Source organism: Hemitrygon akajei, chromosome 6 (genome assembly GCF_048418815.1).
Source record: "Hemitrygon akajei chromosome 6, sHemAka1.3, whole genome shotgun sequence".
Taxonomy (NCBI): domain Eukaryota; kingdom Metazoa; phylum Chordata; class Chondrichthyes; order Myliobatiformes; family Dasyatidae; genus Hemitrygon; species Hemitrygon akajei.
This window is the reverse complement of record NC_133129.1, coordinates 135,594,703-135,616,201: the sequence shown is the minus strand read 5'-3', so window position 1 is coordinate 135,616,201 and position 21,499 is coordinate 135,594,703. Positions and strand designations below refer to the sequence as shown.

General features: G+C 40.4%; 1 protein-coding gene across 7 annotated transcripts in view; it reads right to left on the bottom strand.

Moving 5' to 3' along the window:
* Window positions 1-47: 47 nt before the first annotated feature.
* The window catches only part of rab3il1 (RAB3A interacting protein (rabin3)-like 1), a 63,352-nt gene continuing 41,900 nt past the window's right edge, over window positions 48-21,499 (bottom strand). For all 7 annotated transcript variants that reach the window (XM_073049326.1, XM_073049332.1, XM_073049325.1 and 4 more), the window contains 3 exons: window positions 10,745-10,844; window positions 7,498-7,564; window positions 48-7,203 (listed from right to left, as the gene is read on the bottom strand). In XM_073049326.1, coding sequence (XP_072905427.1) covers window positions 7,121-7,203; window positions 7,498-7,564; window positions 10,745-10,844 — 250 coding nt within the window. In that variant the 3' untranslated portion in view covers window positions 48-7,120. The remainder of the gene's footprint in view (window positions 7,204-7,497; window positions 7,565-10,744; window positions 10,845-21,499) is intronic.

Genomic DNA, 21,499 nt, shown 5'->3' with positions numbered 1-21,499 from the left:
GGCTTAAATATATCCAGCTATGAACAGTAAAAAGTCAAAACACCAACTTAAAATCAAAAATTTAATATACCACAAGTGAACAAGAATAAGTCCAATGAGATTCTGTATAGGTCATAAAATTCAATATAATGTCAGTGAGAGGAACAAAAGCGATATATTGTAATCCAATAATAATAAAGCATATTGGGAAGTTAGGTCCATGGATCTTCGGAACAGGAATAAATAAAAGGTTTTTTTTCCTGTTATTACTCTGTTTAATGTGAAGATTGTGTTCCAGTTTAGTATTCTGCATAAACAAGCAACCAAAGTTTCTGAAACTGGCGTCTGAATAAGGGAGCTGAGAAAGAGTGGAAACTTTGTGAATAATGCCACTCAAAGTATAACTTCAGCATCTGAAATAAAAAGCTACAGCAATGTAGCCACTATAAAACCCACACGCTTCAAGATTACTTTTTTATTACTTCTAGCAAATGACCTGAAATAAATTGCTGTACAAATCAGAAAATATTTAGAATCCATTTTCAACATCATTGCAGTTTATCTTGAGTATATTTATTGTCCTGATAAAATTATCAAAGTTATATCTTGCAGTAAGGTTTGTATCTATATACTTGTTTAAGCTGAAGATCAAGTTAGCCCTAAGAAAATTTCAACACTCAGCCATCTTTAAATTTAACTCATCTGGTGTTTCTCACCTCTTGATGGAAAATAAAGTGTCATTCACATGCTGCCTCTGCTCGGGTGGAACCATTTCCCAGAGCTGTTGTCAACCTATATTGTATCCTTCTTAATAGTATAACGGTATCATTCACCAAGAATTAAATGAAAATAAAGCCAGGTTATGCCTTCACTTAGCCTTCTTGTCAAAAGAGTTGTTACAACAAAATGTATCTATGTCATTGCCAAAACTTTGATTCAACTAAAGCTGCAGTCCAGCTTTAAAAACTCAATGTGCTCAGATTTTCACCAGTTTTGCTCTCCAAGTACCAAATTCTAGAGACCTACCTAATTTTCAAGCTGCTGAGGAAGTGTAGAGGGAATGCAATTTTTCCATAACAAATGCTGGGCTTAAACTGTGTTAGAATTACAACTTAAGTTTTTGAAACTTGGAGGAATTTCAGTGATGTATTCAGTAACAATTCCACCATCTCTGAAATCCAAACCAGCAGTAGCATACCCGTGTTGTGCAATTGTGATGTCTCAGATTTAGTAAAATGGCAAATTACCTAAGGCAAAGAACTTCCAAGGTTCCACCTTCCAGCATCGCAGAGACCTTAGTCAAGAAAAGAGCTGCTGGTGGGTTAATGCCTGCTCACATGAAGCCTATACCCTTTGAAGGCTATTTCATGAGCAAGCTACCTGTCCTAAATATCAATTGTATGCAAGTCATCAGCTCAAAGCCAGCTGTACCAGGTGTGAGTCAGGAAAGCAATGGTCCACATTCTCGTTCAAATGCAAATTTGTACACGAGCCAGGAAAAATATAATTTATTTCCTTTGTGCAGCTTCCTGTTCAATGTCCCAATTCACTTGGGAACAATGTTAAATGGCACACACACTACCATGAATTAGCTTGAGATCTTACTGACATACTTGGGCCTTGATAAAGGTACAGCATTGAATCTCAAACTCAGGTCACTGACTACCAATGAAACTTTCAGTGGAGTGATAGATGGTCACCACAGCATGAATTCTGCCACTGGTCACTCTCTATCCGAGTTAAAATTAAATCTTCTGTATCAGAACAACAGAGAAGGTACCTGCTTATGATTTATGGCTTGGTGGCAGGTTATTATTAGACCTTTGATTTATTATAGCAGATCGGTTAGGATACCAGAGGAATGAGCTTTGGCAGGATAGTAGCATTTTCACATTCCTGATACGCGTATTCCTACTTCGCTTTGGATATTCATTATTCTGTGCATAAAATATCCAAAATCCCTTCATTAGAATCCAATCTATAATTTATTAGCATGCTAAAAATACAATGTTATTGTGCCCATCGACTTCAGTTTGTTTATACAAAGAAGCAAATGATCAACTTTACTTTTTTTCCTTTAGATACACGGTAGAATGTATTAGACATTTGTATAAATGTATAGTCAGTCCAAACCAAACTGAAGGAAAAGAGAATTCCCTTCATCCCACTGGCATTTCACTTGGCAAAAGTGCATTTTTTGCTATCCAATAATAAAAAAACACTGGAACTAATTAATAACAATTGAAATAGTCAATTAAAAAATAAACTCTCCACATGCCTTAAAGGAACACTTTCTCTCTAGGGAAATAAATGTTTGGAAAACACAGTTTCTAAGAGATAGGAGATGAAGGGTCAGGAGGATGCCACATCATTTTGGAATGTCATTATCTCAGATGCCATGCTATCATGTAACAAAGTGATTTATTGTTTTCCTAAGCAAAGATCCCCCTGCTTAATATCCCACTTGTTATGATTTTGAACCACACCGACAAGGTGAGTTGTCTGCGTTCAGATTAATCTGGATCCACATCACAGATGCAGAAGCAAATAAGGCAGGGAAACCTTGCTGGAAAATCCAACTGTGGCCATCAACTGAACGTACAACCAGGGTCTACTGAAATACATCCTGTTTAAATAATGTGTTCTCACTCACTGAAGACTGACTCTAGGGCCAACTACAGGACTCTAGCACTTGTCGATCCCAGCACAAAACAGTACCCTAAGATAGAAGTGGAGAAAGTTGTCATAAATTATTTTTATTAAGGTTTACCAGACGTTTAACAATGCTCCTCTAGTGGCAATGGATAGATGATAAAGACTAAAATCCGTTGTTTCTAATGGATGGATTATAAATATTTTTATACATATTAAACATAGATAGGAATGATACATCGTGACTTCTTGGAACTCATTCTCAGGATGCCATGCTTCGCCATGTCTTACACAAAACATATAGTGTGTGATATGTGGAGATCTAACATGAAAACACTTATTGCTCAGGATGCTAGTTACCAAGGAAATGGTGTACCCAGAAATGTAGGAAGAAAGAATAGACATAAAGACACAATGTTCTCCGATTGACAGGTAATGAAACCATTCTGTGAGAAAAGGACAGTAAGGGAATGTGAAGAATCTACCAATTCCCTGCATATACCATAACCTGGGCCCTGAGGTGAAGTATTTATTGAACAGCAGAAAGGGAAGTGACTCTAACATGATAGTGTTGGGTCAAGGCACCTCTTGTATACTATTAGCTTTAGTGGACATTTTCATTATTGGTTTCACTGATACTCTAACAGGGGTTCCCAACTTAATGGTGTTGGTCCATGGCATAACAAAGGCTGGGTTCCCTGCTCTAGGATGCGCATCAGTGGGAACATACAGCACAATATGACAATAATGATAGCAGATTCTTGCAAAAGTACATTGGCAAATACAGAAAGTTACAGGAGCTCATGAAAACAAAGACAATGATTTATGGCAACAACAGACAACTGGGTCTGTCAACTGACGGAGGCATTTGTGTATGCAGCTGTGTTACTGCAGCCTTTCAGTGGTGAAATTTATATTTTTATTTATTTCACTACTCATCTATAAACCTTCCTTTTTACCAACCCCATTCCTATAACACCTTCAACCTCGCACCCATAGGCTCCCAAAACTGTTTATTTTGATGAGGTACAATTGTATGGGCACAAGTCATTTTCTGGTATTAATTATTTATCGACATTGTGTCTGTTGTTTCCAGCTGGAGGGAAAGTAGCATGGGACCTTCTTCCCCAGGTCGTCTTAAAAGCATGCTCCCACACGTGCTTCGGCCATTGTCTACTCCATAAGCGGAGGCAAGTGGTACCATTGCCAAACATTTTGACTGATTTAGTGATCTTGTGACCTATGTGAAGTGTGTTATTTATGCAGCTTCCTTTGTACATTGCAGGACAGTGTAGATCTTTGTGCAAGTCATCTTTTATTTAACACATTTTGCTTAACTTGAGTTTGTGGCATTTGTATGGCAAGTCTTAAATATCCACGTGAATTTGAGGCACCCTTGCGCATTGTTATACTGGTATAGTAACTTCACCTAACACACTTTACATGGTCTGAGATCTGACTTGCCTCTTTAAGTACAACGTTATTAAACAAAATTTCTGTCTGTTAATAGAATTAGTTATAATTTTAAATGACCTTGTCAGACTGCCTGCTCTAAAGAGGTCCAGAACCTGCCCGTAATCCTGGCCCAGTGGTTACAGTAATGTCATGGGTGACAGGTTGTTTGTATGTGGAAACTGTTATAAAAAATTCACAAACACAGTCATTGAGTTGCTGGTTTCACTTTAGAGATGGTGTTTGATGGAATTACGTCAGCATAAGGCAACTGCTTTTTGGTTTGCTCATAATGGAAGTAAACATCTGTGGCTTTTGTTAAGCATATAGAGCAACTCTCGCATGTTTTATTCATAACATCCTACAGTACTATGGCTAGACCTTGCCAATGTGTACAGGTCATCACCACACAAGATGGTGGAGATTGCCCTGAACCGACATTATGGTCCGAGGGAAATAAAGGATCTCGCCCTGGACCACTGTGGGAATTTCAGGTTGAGAGTCTCCTCCGGAACAACCATATCAGGCACTGGCTCAAGAACAGTATTATAACCAGATGTAGGATCTGTGATCCTCTTCTCCCTGAACATCAACGTGAGTGTTAAGGCAGCCGAAGTGGAGTGTAGAGGCCCTCTGACTAAGACAGCTATGCAGCAACCTCCAAACAGGGCCTTCGTAGATGACCTCAAGGTGACAACTGCATCGGTCCCAGGCAGTAGATGGATCGCCCTGGGGCTAGAGAGGCTCATCGCGTGGGCAAGGATGAGCTTTAAGCCAGAGAAATCCAGGTCTCTGGTGTTACAGAAAGGCAGACTCATAGACGGTGTTCAGTTTCTCCTTGGATGGTATTGCTACCCCCATGTATCTCTGAGAAGCCGATCAAGAGCCTGGGGGATGGTGTTTGACTGCAGCCTAAGAGAAGAGAGCAGGCTGCCATCCGGAAGACCACCAAGGAGTTAGAAGTCTGGCTTGCCAGTGTTGTCAAGTCAGGCCAACCTGGCAAGTTCAAGGCTGGGATCTACCCTGAATCCTCTGGCCCCTGCTGGTATACCCCTGTCAATAGTTCAGTCTCTTGAAAGAAAAACTGATGGCTACCTTTGAAGATGGCTGGACCTGCCACATAACCAGAGGAGCATTGTTCTGGGTGGGAACAGGAATAAACGGCAGCTTCTCTTCAGCAGCCTGAATGAGGAGTTTATGGTCTCCCAAAAATATGTAGATATTCCAGCAACCCCAAAGTCTTATCAGCAGGCATGGATAGGCAGGAAATGGAAGGCCCAGGATGTAGTGGAGGTGGCTGAGACATGCCTGAGGCACAGGGATCAGTTAGGGACAGTGGCACCCGGTCAGAAAGGGCCAGGCAGCATCCCTTCAACCTGCTTCGACAGGGCCCAGGGCAGGGGCAGATGAAAGCTAGTCCAGGAAGAGGTGTGACCAGCTGCTGAAGTGTGTCCCACCAGGATGGTAGTAATGGGGCAATATTCACTAACGACACCTTATGCACAATGGTAAAATTACGAATTGGCCTTGGATCTACTCTACACAAAGTTCCAAACAGATGGGTACTATCCTGATACAAAGATATACATTAAATTCCTCTTGTCTTCCCCTGAAAATCAATTTTCCCAAATCCTTTCCAAAAGATTCTGTTTAGGTTCCAAATCTACTGCAGTCAATGAGAAGGAAGTCCAACATGACAAGCAAACTTGGATATTGGATCTTAATCACCGGGCTGCTGGTGTATCCATGCAAACAATGGTTACACTTAAAACAGTGTCTATCTCTTAAACTTTAATGACTTGGGCAAACTGTAAGTAATTAATTGAATTCAGGAAGTTAATCTGAAAGACCCGATATCAGAAAGGTGCAACTTTGCTTTAAAGAAAATGTTATCGTGCTGTAGCCATCCCAATATTCATAACTCTTTATATAACAAAAAGTTACCTATTAAACAATGAGATCTGGTTTTTCAAGTGACAGTTCATTCACCAGGTTCCATTTAGGGTTGATCCAAACAAATGATCAAATAGTAGGAGACGCTGGCATTATTAATAATTAAAAAGATGGGTGTCCTTTTAAAAATACCTGCATCCCTACTCCCCCCTTGCTTCTGAAAGTAGCTGTGAGAGCCTATGAACAAGAGGTGTACTGCCGTTAGTAGAAGGGAAAATGAAGGAAAACTGGCCTGGATTACAACAATTAGGGTGAGAGATTGTGTTGGTGTAATTGAGGCGAGCACAGAGGCAACATGCAATGTGGATAAGTTTGTTCATGTACTGGAGGGAGATTTCCAGAGGGTCAGTGTTAGAGCAGAGTGGCCATTGCTAGACTGCCCTTAATACTACATCTTGGACTTGCAAGGTAGCCACTTTTAAGGAACTTAATCAACACGTCAACCTTGTGTTTCTCATATTACAGCAAATCTTGTACCTTTTGCTGCACGATTCTCTGGCATAGCATCGATACTAATGTCTCCTAGCATGAAAGAGTTAAAAAGGTTCAAGTTTTTCTTAACTGCCCATCCTCAAGGTTTTACATGAGCTGGTGTTGAGCTCGTCACTGCAGATATAATCAACTGATTATTATTCATGCCAGAGTTCAGAATCCTGGGCAGTGGGGAATCCACAAGAGAATTAAGGGAATATTACATTAAAGGGAATAAACACTTTCCTTCAGTCGATTCTCCTTACAGACATTTGTCTTCATATTACACAAGATTCTTGACTATTGTGAATAGAGAGCAAAGTTACAGGTTAAAAAATAATAAAAATTTACCCTGTATATATATATATATTCACAGTCTTCAGCATCGATTTTTGTTTAAAAATATAGCACAAGGCCAGGATATAGGAGGTACTAAATTCTGAATACATTACCACACTTGCTCCTTGATTTGTTTTTTTTCATGGAAGCAAAGGGTTCTTGTTTATAGAAGACATTATTTCTTCCATTGTTTAAAATCAATTGTTTGCAATTCATAGCCCCATAAAATTCAATTGTTCAGCCTAGCGCTAAATCTGGGACACAAACTTAGGGACTATGACTCCTCAGTAAAATACCCCAGTTTAGCAATTGACATTTCCTTCCTCAGCTTCATAACTTCCCAGTACATCTGTTCCACTGCAAAGAAAAGAAAACAATTTATTAGGGCAAGTTTGAGTACACTCTGTTCTCACCCTGTGCCCAGCGTGCACCTCCCACACAATCTTGCTGCTCATCTCACTCAGAGACTCCAGGCAGCTCGTGGAAGAATTCCACACCTTCCTTCAAACTTCTTTCTATTGTTTTCACTTCCCAATTTATTCCCACTCTTTATTTAATCCCTTGCAAATTTAGAAATCCCAAACAGGCCACTATAGGCCACAAATCTTCATTGATTTTCAATGAGGGGAGAAAAAAAGATTATGATCTTACCATCTTGTCGGACCAGGCCTTGCTGGATATACCGGATATAAGTCAAAAAGTTGCAAACAGCAGTAATCTGAGAAAGACGTGGTAGCAATTATTACGACAGATAAACACGCAGCAAAGCTCCACATCTACTGTAGATAAACGATTTCTGATCTTTTAAAACATTAAACAACTCCCCCTGAAAACATCATGAGAATTTTACCTTTGGACACTGATAGAAATCACGTTGGATTCAATTTTAAAAATCAAGTTTTTCTCTGAAACTGATGAATCTAATATAATAAAAGTATCAATGTGTGATCTCTCATCACCACCAGCTGCCACTAATGAAAACAAAGAAACAAAACCATAAAATGTGAGCTAGATTTAAAGCGTACACTGAGAAATCACAAACACTGCTACATATTATTGGGATCTCAGCACCAACTGTAGCCAAGTTCACCTTGTACATGGAGAATTCACATCTTCATGCATACTGTGTGCGCCGAAGAAAAATACAGGGCACAGATATACGTGCCTAGAAATTACAGCAATTGGAGAATGAATCAGAGATTGGCAGTGGGAAACGACTGAACTGGGAACTGGTAACTAAAACAGAGAAATGCAGAGGGAACTCACGACATTGTTTGTTGGGGTGGGGGATTGGGTACACATCCGCACCAGAGGTGCGGTAGATGTGGACTGGTGTAGTACAATAGGAGAAGATCATAAAGAATGAAGGCTGGTCATTCATTTACAGCGCAAGCCTCTTTGTCCAGCACTGCATTGGAAGACCATATTGTTCCAGCAAAGCCCAATGCCCAGTGTCTCTGAGACATGGTTCAACTTCATCTGTAATGCTCCAGTAGCATCTCTGCACGGAGAATGACATCAGCCTGTGTATATACTAATCTGGCTGGCAAACTGCAATGGAGCACAAGGGTGACTTGTACTTGACAGCACCCTGTCAAAATTCCGAACTGACACTAAACTATCTGGAAATGCATCCGTGGAAAAGGAAACAGTTCTGACAAAGGGTCATAGGTCTGAAACGCTAACTTTTTTTCTCTCCCCACAGATGCTGCCTGATTTCCTAAGTATTTCCAGCAGCTTCTGTTATTATTTCAGATTTCTTTCATTCGCTGTTTCTTTGATTTTTCACAACCTGGAAATATTTGTTAATGCATTTCACAGTGGGAAGAAAATGCAATTCTCAGTTGCAGAATTATGGAAAAACTACATTTAAAGGGGAATAAAGTGGAGAAAAGGTCACTACCCTCATTATTTATTTTCACCAACTCCTCAAAATAAAACTCAAATCAAATTTATAAAACAAGGTATACCCCAATTAAAGTCATACTGACTACCCCACTAATAAGTTCATGCATTTCCAAATGTAAGCAGATCTCTACGAATTTCCTCTGATAATTTTCCAGCTACTGGTGTAAGGCTTTCTGGCCTGTAATTTGCTAGATTGCTGCTCTTCTTAAAACAAAGGAACAATACTAATTATTCTCCAGTTTTCTGGAGCCTTGCCCATGACTAACAAATATAGAAAGTTCTCTGTCAATCTCCTCCATTGCCTCTCTCAGTATCCCAAGACAGATTTCATCAGGCCTTGAGGACTTGGCTACCTTAAAGTTTTTCAAACGACTGAAACTGTTCTTCCTAATATTGAAATGCTCTAGAATATCAACCTAACCTCTCTGATCGTACCATCATCCAGTATTCCTTGGAGAATATGGCTGTGAGTTACTCATTAAGGACCCTGCCTATTCCTCTGGCATGAATTCCCTCTTTGTCCTAGTGTGGATCTACCCCTTCCTTAGTTTCCGTTTTGCTCCCAAGGTTCTCCTTAATCCTACTTGCCAACTTTAAGTTCTTTCCTGATACCCTTAAATATTCTTCAAGGGCCTTGTCCTATTTCAGCTTCCTAAACCTTATATGAACTTCCTTTTACTTTTTGAATACAATTACAATATCAAAATATAAATCGGACCTTTTCAGGGTAGTAAATAGTGACTTAGGGGATAACCAGGAAATAACATTGCTCGGTTCTCAGCTACTCACAGACACATCAATGATCTGAATGAGGGAAACAATGGTAATAGTCCTAAATCTGTCAACAATTTAAGACTGTGTGAGATTACAAACTGAGAGGATGATGGAAAGAGGCTTCAAGAAAATACAGACTAGTTTAATGAGTGGGCAAATATCTGGCAGTTGCAGTTACTTCATTTTCATGGATAAAGAATATGAAGTTATAGGCAAAATTGACAGACAGAGTTTTATTGAAATAGGGATAAATTGGGAAAAGTTGATGACCAAAGGAATTTTGGTGCCCTTGTACTCAAGTCCCTGAACAAGTGCCAGGTTCACCACTTTGCCATTCTGAGTACAGGGTCAAGTATCGCACCACGATTATACATGGTCTTGGTAGATTAACTTCTGTAGGAGTTTGTGAAATTTTTTTCTCCTTCCCACTAAAAAAATATACTTGCCATAGTTCAATGAAGATTCATGAGATGATGCACTGTTATGTGAGAAAAATCGGGTTAACTAGATCTGTATTCACTACAGTTTAGAATAATAAGAGACAACTCAGTAAAATGTACAAAATTCTGACAGTGTTTGAGCGGCAGTTTATGTTGATTTTTTTTCCCCTGGTTTGGGGCTCTGAAACCAAGAGTCACAGTCTCGAGTTATGAGGTAAAATGTCTTGGACTGAGATGAGGAGGAGTTTCTCCATTCAATTGGTGAATTTGTATCGTTCATTATCACAGAATATTGTAAATGGTAAGTTAGTGAATATATTTCCAAACAAGAGAGAATCTGCAGATGCTGGAAATCCACGCAACACACACAAAATGCTGGTGGAACTCAACAGGCCAGGCAGCATTTCAGAAAAGTGCACAGTCAACATTTCAGGCCAAAAACATTGTCTGTACTCTTTTCCTGGATGCTGCCTGGCCTGCTGAGTTCCACCAGCATTTTGTGTGTGTTGGTGAATATATTTATAGGAAATAGATGGATTTCTATATAAAACAGGCATCAGGGAGTATAAAAGCAGGAATATGGTATTGAATTAGAAAATCAGATGTGATTACACTGAACAGAAGAGCAGGTTCAAGTGGCCAAATGGCACCCTGTTTTTTTGTGTATTTTTATGCTTTTTTTGTTGATTAGACAACAGTTATCTTTCTCATATCTGAAAACAGTTTTGAATCATCAATTCTATCTGACACATCACATCCTTTCATCTTGTGCGTACCCTGGTCCTGCAGGATGGTGAAATGTAGAAATAACTCCCTGTGTCTCCCAGCTTGATGCGATGCTTACAGGTTCTGGACAGGCCACTCAACGCACATTTCCTGTGAAGGAGGGACAATAATGTCAGAAAGGAATAGACCTTGCTAACTTACTGACAGAATAATACATTTGCCAGAGATAACACGTATTATTTCAACAAGCGAGGTCTGCCAAGTATCTAACCTGGGCCTGCAATACTTCAGAATGGACTTGAATTTTTTCATTATTATTCCTCTTACAGAAAATATTACATCATATCTAATTGATTTCTCTGGAGAAATACACAATTTCAGTTAAGACAATCTTCAAAATAAACTACCGCTGTCCTGATTGAAATAAAAACGTAACTAATTTGCCAGTATCCTTCTGGTTGAGACATGTGACTCAATAGTTCCATTTAATGTCAGAGAAATGAATGCAATATACATCCCTAAACTCTTGTTCTTCACAGACATCCATGAAAACAGAACAGTGCCCCATAAAATGTCAGAACCCTAAAGCCCTCCCCCACTCACCTCTCCCATGTACCAGTAGCAAAGCAATAACCTTCCCCCACCCATTCCCCCCCAAAATTCAGCATCCTTCATCCACCAAGCAAACTGTACCAAAGTCGCCAATAAAGACCCCAAGACCATGAGACATAGGAGCAGAAATAGGCCATTTGGGCCATCCAGTCTGCTCTGCCATTCAATCATGGCTGATCCTTTTTTTTTAAATCTCCTCCTCAACCCCAGTTCCCGGCCTGCGCCCCTTAACCTTTGATGCAATGTCCAATCAAGAGCCTATCAATCTCTACCTTAAATACACCCAATGACCTGGCCTCCATACCTGCATGTGGCAACAAATTCCACAAATTCACCACCCTTTGGGTAAAGAAATTTCTCCGCATCTCTGTTTTGAAAGGGCGCCCCTCTATCCTGAGGCTGTGCCCTCTCGTCCTAGACTCTTCCACCATGAGAAACGTCCTTTCCACATCTACTCTGTCTAGGCTTTTCAACATTCAAAAGGTTTCAATGAGATCTCCCTCTCATCCTTCTGAATTCCAGTGAGTACAGACTCCAAGCCATCAAATGTTCCTCATATGATAACCGTTTCATTCCTGGAATCATCCTTGTGAACCTTCTCTGGACCCTCTCCAATGCCAGCACATCTTTTCTAAGATGAGGGGCCCAAAACTGTTCACAATATTCAAGGCGAGGCCTCACCAGTACATTATAAAGCCTCAGCAATGCCTCCTTGCTCTTGTATTCTGGACCTTGGGAAATGAATGCTATCATGGCATTTTCCTTCTTCACCACCGACTCAACCTGCAAGTTAACCTTCAGGGTGTTCTGCACAGTCCCTCTGCATCTCAGATTCCTGGATTTTCTCCCCATTTAGGAAATAGTCCACACATTTATTTCTACTACCAAAGTGCACAACCATGTATTTTCCAACATTGCATTTCATTTGCCACTTTCTTGCCCATTCTCTTAACCTGTCTAAGTACTTCTGCATCCTACCCATTTCCTCAACACTATCTGCCCCTCCACCAACCTTCGTATCATCTGCAAATTTGGCAACAAAGCCATCTATTTCATCATCTAAATCATTTATATACAGCATAAAAAGAAGTGGTCCCAATGCTGACAATGATCTGCTGTACAATTTAAAAACTAAGCATTCACCCAAAAATTTAACATTCCACAGGCTCGCTCTCTCTCTCTCTCTCTCTCCCCCTAATAAATGGAAAAAGAGCTGCCCCCTTACATAGCAAGAGGGGAGACATAAAACAACTCACTGATTTACAGTGTTAAAAGCCTTTCTTCCCCCCTCACCCAAGTTATCCCACAGGAGAAACGGTAAAAAACTCTCCCCCGCCAATGAGCGAGAGAGCGCGAGCGAGCTTTCTATTTGCTGAGTACAGAGCCCCTGACAGCTGATCTCCACTTCCTACACATAAGGCTTCAGCCCACAGCATCGGCTTAGAATCAGCCCGTCCACAGGGCAGCGAAACCTCAGAACCCCGAAGACACACTCTGGGAGTGTCCCAACACCCCAAAGAAACGAAGTCTGAGGGCAACTTCAGGTCAGGTTCTTCAACAGAACTCCACCTGCCCTGAAAAGGATGCCCAGACTGCCTAAATCTTACAGGTCTCTGATGCAAAATGTGTTAGCTACAATTCAAAAATAAAAACTGGGAGAGGCATAACCGAATAAAACCTGACATGAAGTCATCCTGTCAAAATTAAATTACAACAGCCAAAATTACATTTGTGAACAACATGCTGGATATCACTGAAAAGTATTTAAAAATTAAAATTACTGACTTCTTTAAATTGGATCATTAGAAATTAAGTAATATTAATACATTCTCCCTCTCTTCTTTTCCTGGCTATTACATAAAATTGCATAGCGTATAGATCCAGACATTCAGCAAAGTCCAGGCCAGAGTTTATGTTTCTCTCAACTCATCCTTCCTCAACTAAGAGCATACCTCGCTGTTTCTCTTTTCCTTTCTAATGCTTATCTAGCTTCCCCTTAAATGCATCTGCGCTCTGCTCTTCAACTTCCTCCTTACTGGTCAAGAAACTGTTCATAAGTTCCTTATTTGATTTCTTGTTGAATATCTTGCTTTGCAATTCACTACACTGAAGATTTTTTTTGTGGTCTATCTCAAAATAGCTCAATTGTTAAAACCTCCATTAGGCCCTTTCGGACAAGGCCTAACCACCATCCTTAACCAATATGTTTATATTATTTTGTTTCTTTTATCTTCTTCCCTTTTCTTGCTTATTTTTCAAACCCTGTGCGATTATGCATCATGCTAGAAACTTCTTTTGATGGACAACAAAACTAGGCCAAATTTCCTGCTACACATGTCTCCACCAATCTGTTGACTATCCAGTTCACCAGACACCACTGTTGCTAGTCCCTTGTTGCAATGCTGAATTCTCCACTGAACTTAAAGACCCAGTGGAATCACCAAGTCTTTACATTAGTTTAACATTCAGTGTATCTACTCCGTGTAGGCATGAGCTGGCACGTCACAAGGATGATTATAATCTTAATCACAGTTTAATGATTTTAACTAAAGGTTTGCAAGATCAGCTGCTTAATACTTTGTTACAACTTTGGCAGTTCACTGTGTTCTCGACTGCATGACTTAACATGGAGTAAAGTATGCAGCCCAGCATATGCAGAGACGTCAAGTTTTTAAAAAGCTGTAAAAACTCTTAAATACTGGAAAACAGTTGTTCAGACTATATTTGAGATTGTTGGAGTAAAGGTGCCTCACCAAGCAAAAATGTGTTTGTGTTTTTATATATCCAAAAAACTTTACTGTTGGTTCAAAACAGACAATTTTAATTGATTTTGGACTCCAGCAGGCCAGGAGGATGATAGCTTTATCTTGGTGAAAAATGGACAATAAATGTATGGGTGAAAGAGATGGCATCTTGTATTGTATTAGAGACACTGACTTACATAACCAGAGGAAGGGCAGGAGAAATTGAAAATGTATGGAAACCTTTATTGGAGTGTCTTGGACATCAAGGTGTACAGTCATTTTGAAATAGCAGTGTTGTTGAGTGCTTCTACAGTTCTTTTTCTGATGTGTTTTATTTTATTTTTGTTAAATATGTGAAGTATGTGAATGTTATATTTCTTTTGATGATTGTGAAAAACATGAGGACATGTTTCACAATTTAGTTTAATTATTATTATTGTTGTTTATTTGTATATGTGAAATATATGTAAAATTCGATAAAAGTATTGTCTAAAAAAGAGTGAGTACTGGGTGATAAGAATCATTTTTTAAAAAATTAAATGGCTGGCTACACCAGAAAGACTGATGAGTTTGATTGCACAATAGATAATTGGCTCATGTACACTGAGTTATTGGAACAGTATTTTGAAGCAAACGAAATCAATGAGAAATGAGTGATGTGGCTGAACTGACGAGAATGAGCATTGTCAGTTCAGTAATGGACTTAATGATGCAGTAAGAGATTGTTTTATGTGTTGAATTTTAAAAGAAAGCATTCAAAAACAGCTCCTAACTGAAACACAGCTTACATTAAAATGAGCCATGGAAATCACTGTTTCAATGGAAACCGCAGACAGAATTTGCAAATGATCTGCAGTCAGAAATGAAAGGAAGCTTGAATAAAGTGCAGCACATCTAAACAGAAACTGGCCTAGCTGAACAAATTGTGTTACCATTGTGACAGGGGCTCACATACACGAAAGAAATTAAGATTTAAGAGTGAAACTTGCAGAAAATGCTACTAAGTAGGACACATACTGAGACACGTTGAGCAGAAAATAATAAATGGACTTTGGAGGAAAAAGAAAAAGCTAAAAAGTCAAGTTGCAGTTTCAAAAAGTTCACTAATCTAAATGCTGTTGATGAAAAACCTGATGATGAGAGTGACGCAAGACCAGCTACCCTGTGAAAACTAACAATAGAAAAGCAATATGGCTTAAACACGAAGTGAATGGCAAACCAAATAAAATGGAATTAGACACTGGCTCAGCTGTTTCAGTCATTCCTCAAAATCAGTTTGAGCAACATTTCAAAGATACCAAACTAAAGCCTACAGATATTCAACTAAGAACTTATCCTGAAAAGACTATTCCTGTGGAAAAGAAATTTCTAACAGTGAAATACAACAACCAACAAGCCACATTGGGCTTGTATGTGGTTAAAAACAAGAGGATCAGCATTGTGGGGGCGTGATTGGCTGAGACAAATACAAGATTGGAGATGCAGCCACCACTTACATACCGCATCCCCTACAGTGAAGCCATATGAAAGTGAATTAAGAAATGTACTGGATGATGCCTCAACTGCCTCTGAATGCCATAAAGCATTGCCCAACAGAGGACAAACAGATGTTGGTGCCAACCTCTGTGCCTCTGGTTGGAAAGCATCTTGGACCAAGGAAGGACCATGCTGCTCAGAGGAATTGTAAAGTGTTGAAAGCAGTGGTCCGACTACAACAATTTTTGTCGGCAATGTATCTGAGAAAGCTTTTGTTATGTTAATAAGGCAGTTACTTGTAAAGTTTGGCTTGGTTTTAAGCTGGAAGAGAGTTTAAAGAGCTTCAGGAAAGTTGCAAGCATTCAGCTTTTGTGAGTATAAAGAACCAGAATCTACTCTGTGTGGATTAAAGTTGTGGCATGAGCTACAAGTGGGAGACAAAGAGCTGCTTGTAAGAGTAGATGCAAAGACCAAAGCCCAGCTGGATGAATGGAAGGCCAAAAAGAAAGGAGTCAATGGAGATACAAAAACAGAATATTCATCAGACAATGTTGTGGATGAGGAAACCAAAAAGAGAGATCAGATCATAAAGGGAGCATAGAAGGACTAATAAGAGAATATTCCAGTGAACTAAATTCACCTTCCCAAAATCACAATGCACAAGGTAGAAGAAAAAGGAAGAACCACTTCCTGTGGTCTCAGAGTCCACTCCTACAGCCACCATGACAGAGGACCCAGAAGCTGAGAATGTTTTCACAGCCACAAGTCTCTCCTGCCAAGCAGAGTGATCTCTCTTGTCAGGAAAGGTGTTATCCCACAAGGATAAGAAATCCTCCATAGGCCTGAATGGGACAACTTAAAATTTACTATGCTGTGGATGTCTGTTGTACAGTATACTGTGCATACAGTTGAGATGCATTCTCTATTCAGTTGGAGTTTATAGCCAAGCAGGAAGGAATGTTGTGTATTTAATATTTGAGAAATATTGTAAATACATTGGTCGATTAAACATTCCTGTTCATTTGAATAAGTCAAGGTTACATGTACAAACATGTGAATTGCATATGTCAACACGCTACCACATGACACGCACGCGCCTCGCTTAAAGTAAACTCAGGGTTAGACACACATTTCGGACTCCAGTGTCTTCCTTTGAATTAGATTATTACTTTGAAGTTACTGAACATAACACTGGGCCAACAAGTTTAACTTTGGCTACTTGTAAATAATATAACTTAACTATCTTACCTATATTTGATATACATTTAACAAATTATCCTCCATTCAACTGAAGACGATAGGATAATAATCTGTAGTCATTTCAAAGTACATTTATCAAAGTATGCATACTATATACAACCTCGAGTTTTGTCTCCTTACAGGCAGCCACAAAACAAAGCAACCCAATAGAACCCATTAAAGAATTCCGTCAAACAGCCAAACTGCAAAAATAATAAAATAAATCAAGCAACAAAAGTAAAAAAATAACATTCAGAACTTAAGTTCACAAAAGCAAGTCCACAGCCATGAAGCCAGTCACAGCCGATTCAGGAGCCTGTTAGTTGCAAACCACAGTCACAGTTCAGCGCAGAGCCAAGTAAACCTCGTGAGCCACAAGCTGAACACCGTCTGGACACCCTGACCGCTTCAATCTGGCCTGGCACTTAAATCGGCCAAACCACAAGGCATTCTTCATTCTTGGACCAAGGCCATGCCACTTCGACACACTCTTGACCTGGGACCCACTGCCTCGATTCACGCTGTAGCTAACCTCTCCAATCTGGCCCAGCACTTAAGTCAATTAAATATCAGCTTGTTTTTCCTTCTTTAGACCTGGGCCCCGCCACCTCAATTCAGCCCATAGACACCACACTGAAACCATCCTGCACCTTCAAGACTTCAGTCCACACTATAATAATGCCAGGTCATGGAGGCAGTTCTAAAGCTTAACTCCGAAAGAGAAGCTACAGGCTACTGATTGCAGTGACTAATTCCCAGAAAAAGTGCGATTAATTAAGTAGTTAGCGGTTTTCCCACAGGATCTGTGTCTCGCCAGCGTCATCTTAAACTGGAAGATACTTGTATCTTCCAACATAGCTGCTGGTCACCAAAGAGATTTGCTTTGGAAACTCCTACCACTATTGTGAACTAGCAGCCACCACAATCACCAACAATGTTAAGAGAAAAACATCCTACCAGAACACAACTTCAATTACGAGATTGTGTGGGAAATGGGTTTTCCTATTAAAAATCACCAATACAGTTTGATGAATGTAACACCACTATAATGAAAGGGGTCACCCGTATATGGTTAGTTCCCAAGTTCAAAGTAAATTTATTATCAAGGTATGTAAATATCATCATATACTACCCCGAGATTCATCTTCTTGTGGATAGTCACCAAAAATACAAAGCAATACTAAAGAATCAATGAAAAACTACACACAAAACAAAAACAACCAATGTGCAAAAGACAAAATGTTCAGATGGAAAATAAGTAATATTGAGAACAAGAGTTGCAGAGCCCTTGAATGTGAGGCCATAAATTGTGATTTCAGTTCAGTGTTGAGGCGAGATAAATCATTAACACTGGTTCAGGAGCCTAGTGCATGAAGGGTTAAAATTGTTCCTGAACCTGGTGGTGTGGGACCCAAGGCTCCTGTACCTCCTTCCCAATGGCAGCAGTGAGAAGGGAGCATGGCCCTGATGGTGGGGGTCCTTGATGATGGATGCTGCTTTCTCGTAGCAGCGCTCTTTGTAAAAGAGTCGAGTGATGGTGAGGGCTTTTCCTGTGATGGACTGGGCACTGTTCAATACTTTTTGTAGGCTTTTTCCACATGTGGGCATTGGTGTTTCCATAACAGGCCATGATGCAATCAGTCAGGACACTCTCCACTGTGCACCTATTGAAGTTTGTTTTAAATGACATATCAAATCTACGCAAACTTCTAATAAAGTAGAGGCGCTCGTTAGCAGTGTCATGCTTCACAGTCACAGGAACATACATGCACGTTTCTAGTTCAGAGTGCAGTTTTAATAGTCTCAGGCCTCAGTACAATGGCTCAGGTTTGTACAATGAAAAATGGAGAGGTCACTGGGATGGAAGCCGTTTTAACCAGATGAATGTTTAGGGGCTTGAACTTTAAGGCAACAGCCATCAGTCCAGACATAAATGGATTGTAGTCCTCTCAACATCAGATCTGCTAATGAAGAGGTCTGAACTTTGCAGGAAGTTGGGCAAACTCCACATGTGGGAAAATGAAAGCCCTCTATTAAATCCTTGTAGACTCTCAGTCTAAATTCTCAGACTGAAGTGAGATTACATGCACCACAGTGAAACTTTCAACACTGACATGTTCAGACCCACCCATAGAACTTGAATGCAATGTGGAGTGGCCCAAGAAAAAAGATGAACATGACTATTTAAAAAAAATAGTATCCAAATGTCCTTAAGTACCCGCCAGCCAAATATGTGACTTGATCCCTATATTAAGTAAAGCATTATTGGCCTCTAATGTTCAGTCTTTTAGGGGGAAAAAATTCTCACAGTGAAGCAAGCCCAAGTTTAATTGTCATTCAACCATACATACGTATATACAGCTATTAAAAACAGCATTCCACTGGGGTCAAGGGGTGAAACACAATACATACAGTCGCAGAAATAAGATTAGCACAAGTCCCTGAGAGGCATGGCCTGAAGATCGATGGTGCATGGGATGTTGCCCTGGACACACACTTCTGCACAAACAAGCTCGCGTTGTGTCAACTGCAGAAGGCAGCGAACCAGCTCGTCTTCCAGGGATTGAACCCAGGAGACCGGCCCCGACAGAAGAGCCAGCCTGCAGGGACCAGCTTCCAAGCCAGAAGGGATTCAGCACACCCACAGCACCTCTCCCACACCTCCTCCCCCGGATAGCGCTAACAGACAACCCCGCGGCAGGAAGGTCTGACCCATGCAACAACTGAAGCCACGCAGCTTCCCCTGCTGTTAGGCTCGCCAATGAACTGGACTTGAAGTGTTTTTTATTGACAATATCCAACAGAGTCTTGTAATCAAAGAATAAAGTTCAAAACACAAACTTGCACTATTTGTTGGACTCGGAGAGGCTAGGCCCATTGCTGTCTTACTGGGGCATGATCAAAACTAACCTTTTCTTTTAAATATAAACTTCATACAACATACTTGTTTGTGGTTTGGACAAGTTGTATTGCAAAGAAAGGTGAAAAAAAAACCAGCATTTTTTGAAAACTGCTTCACAAGACTGCAAACACAACTCAGTGGTAAAATAGCAGCTCTATGTGAAGTTGCTTTGAAAGAATCATCTAGATCTTTTGTGGCCAGACAATAAGAAAGGAATTTGGAAATGCTCATTTAATCCTGATGAAGTTGAAGATGAAAGAGTTAAACTTCAGTAAGCTGTTTAATCCTGTAATATTGAGTTCTAACCCTCCCTTGTTTTTCTGAGGTATAATACCTCCCACTTATCTGCAGGAATTATAAGAATTTATATAATCATGAAAAATATTTGAGCAATCTCTGGGCATTTCAGATGCAAAGAGAAGTCACAAATACTTCCACCAGCACCAGATTTGAGCACGACATAAAATTCTTTTACCAAAGATTTTCTTCAGATAATCAGTTGGTCCGACTGTTTTCTGTTCCAGGCTTTATGTGCTAAGACAGTGGAGGAGCCTACTTTTACAACAGTAAGCAAGACATTGAGCATGCAATAAATCTGCATAAGTAATAACTTAATCTTCTGCATTTTCAGTAACATAAAAGTTTTACTGCTTGCATCATCATTAGGTATGGAGGTGCCCATGCACAGGATCATAAGAGGCTTCAGAGGGTTGTCTCCGTCATGGACACAAACCTCCTCAGCATCTTCAAAAGGTGGTGCCTTAGGAAGAAGTCTTCCATCATTAAGGACCCTCACTATCTGGAACACACCCTCTTCTCAGTACTACCATCAGGGGACAAGAGCCTGAAGACCCACACACCATGTTTTAGGAACAGCTGCTTTCCCTCTGTCACCTGATTTCTGAAGGCTTCATAAACGTGACATCCTCTTTTACACTTAACAAAATTATTATAACTTAATATAATTTGTTACACCTGCCCCGTACCCCAGCCAGAAAGCAACAAATTTCACTGCAGATGTCAATGACAACAAAGCTGAGAAGGTGGGAGTGGAGGATGCTATCACGTATTTGCTGCACAAATCACTCTCTCACCTAGAGGGAGTCAGTTGTGCTGTGAGGATTACATTCCTTGACTTCTCTAGTGCCTTTAACACCATCCAGCCCAAGATCTTAAGGCACAAACTAACGGAGATGGGAGTAGACTCTCACATGGTGGATTAGATAGTGGACTACTTGACAGATAGACCTCAGTATGTGCGGTTGGGAGACTGTAGGTCTGACACGGTGGTCAGCAGCACAGGAGCGCCGCAGGGAACCGTACTCTCTCCGGTCCTGTTCACCCTGTACACATCAGACTTCCAATATAACTCGGAGTCCTGCCATGTGCAGAAGTTCGCTGATGACACGGCCATAGTGGGGTGTGTCAGGAATGGACAGGAGGAGGAGTATAGGAAACTGATACAGGACTTTGTGATATGGTGCAACTCAAACTACCTGCGTCTCAATATCACCAAGACCAAGGAGATGGTGGTGGACTTTAGGAGATCTAGGCCTCATATGGAGCCAGTGATCATTAATGGAGAATGTGTGGAGCAGGTTAAGACCTACAAGTATCTGGGAGTACAGTTAGACGAGAAGCTAGACTGGACTGCCAACACAGATGCCTTGTGCAGGAAGGCACAGAGTCGACTGTACTTCCTAAGAAGGTTGGCGTCATTCAATGTCTGTAGTGAGATGCTGAAGATGTTCTATAGGTCAGTTGTGGAGAGCGCCCTCTTCTTTGTGGTGGCGTGTTGGGGAGGAAGCATTAAGAAGAGGGACGCCTCACGT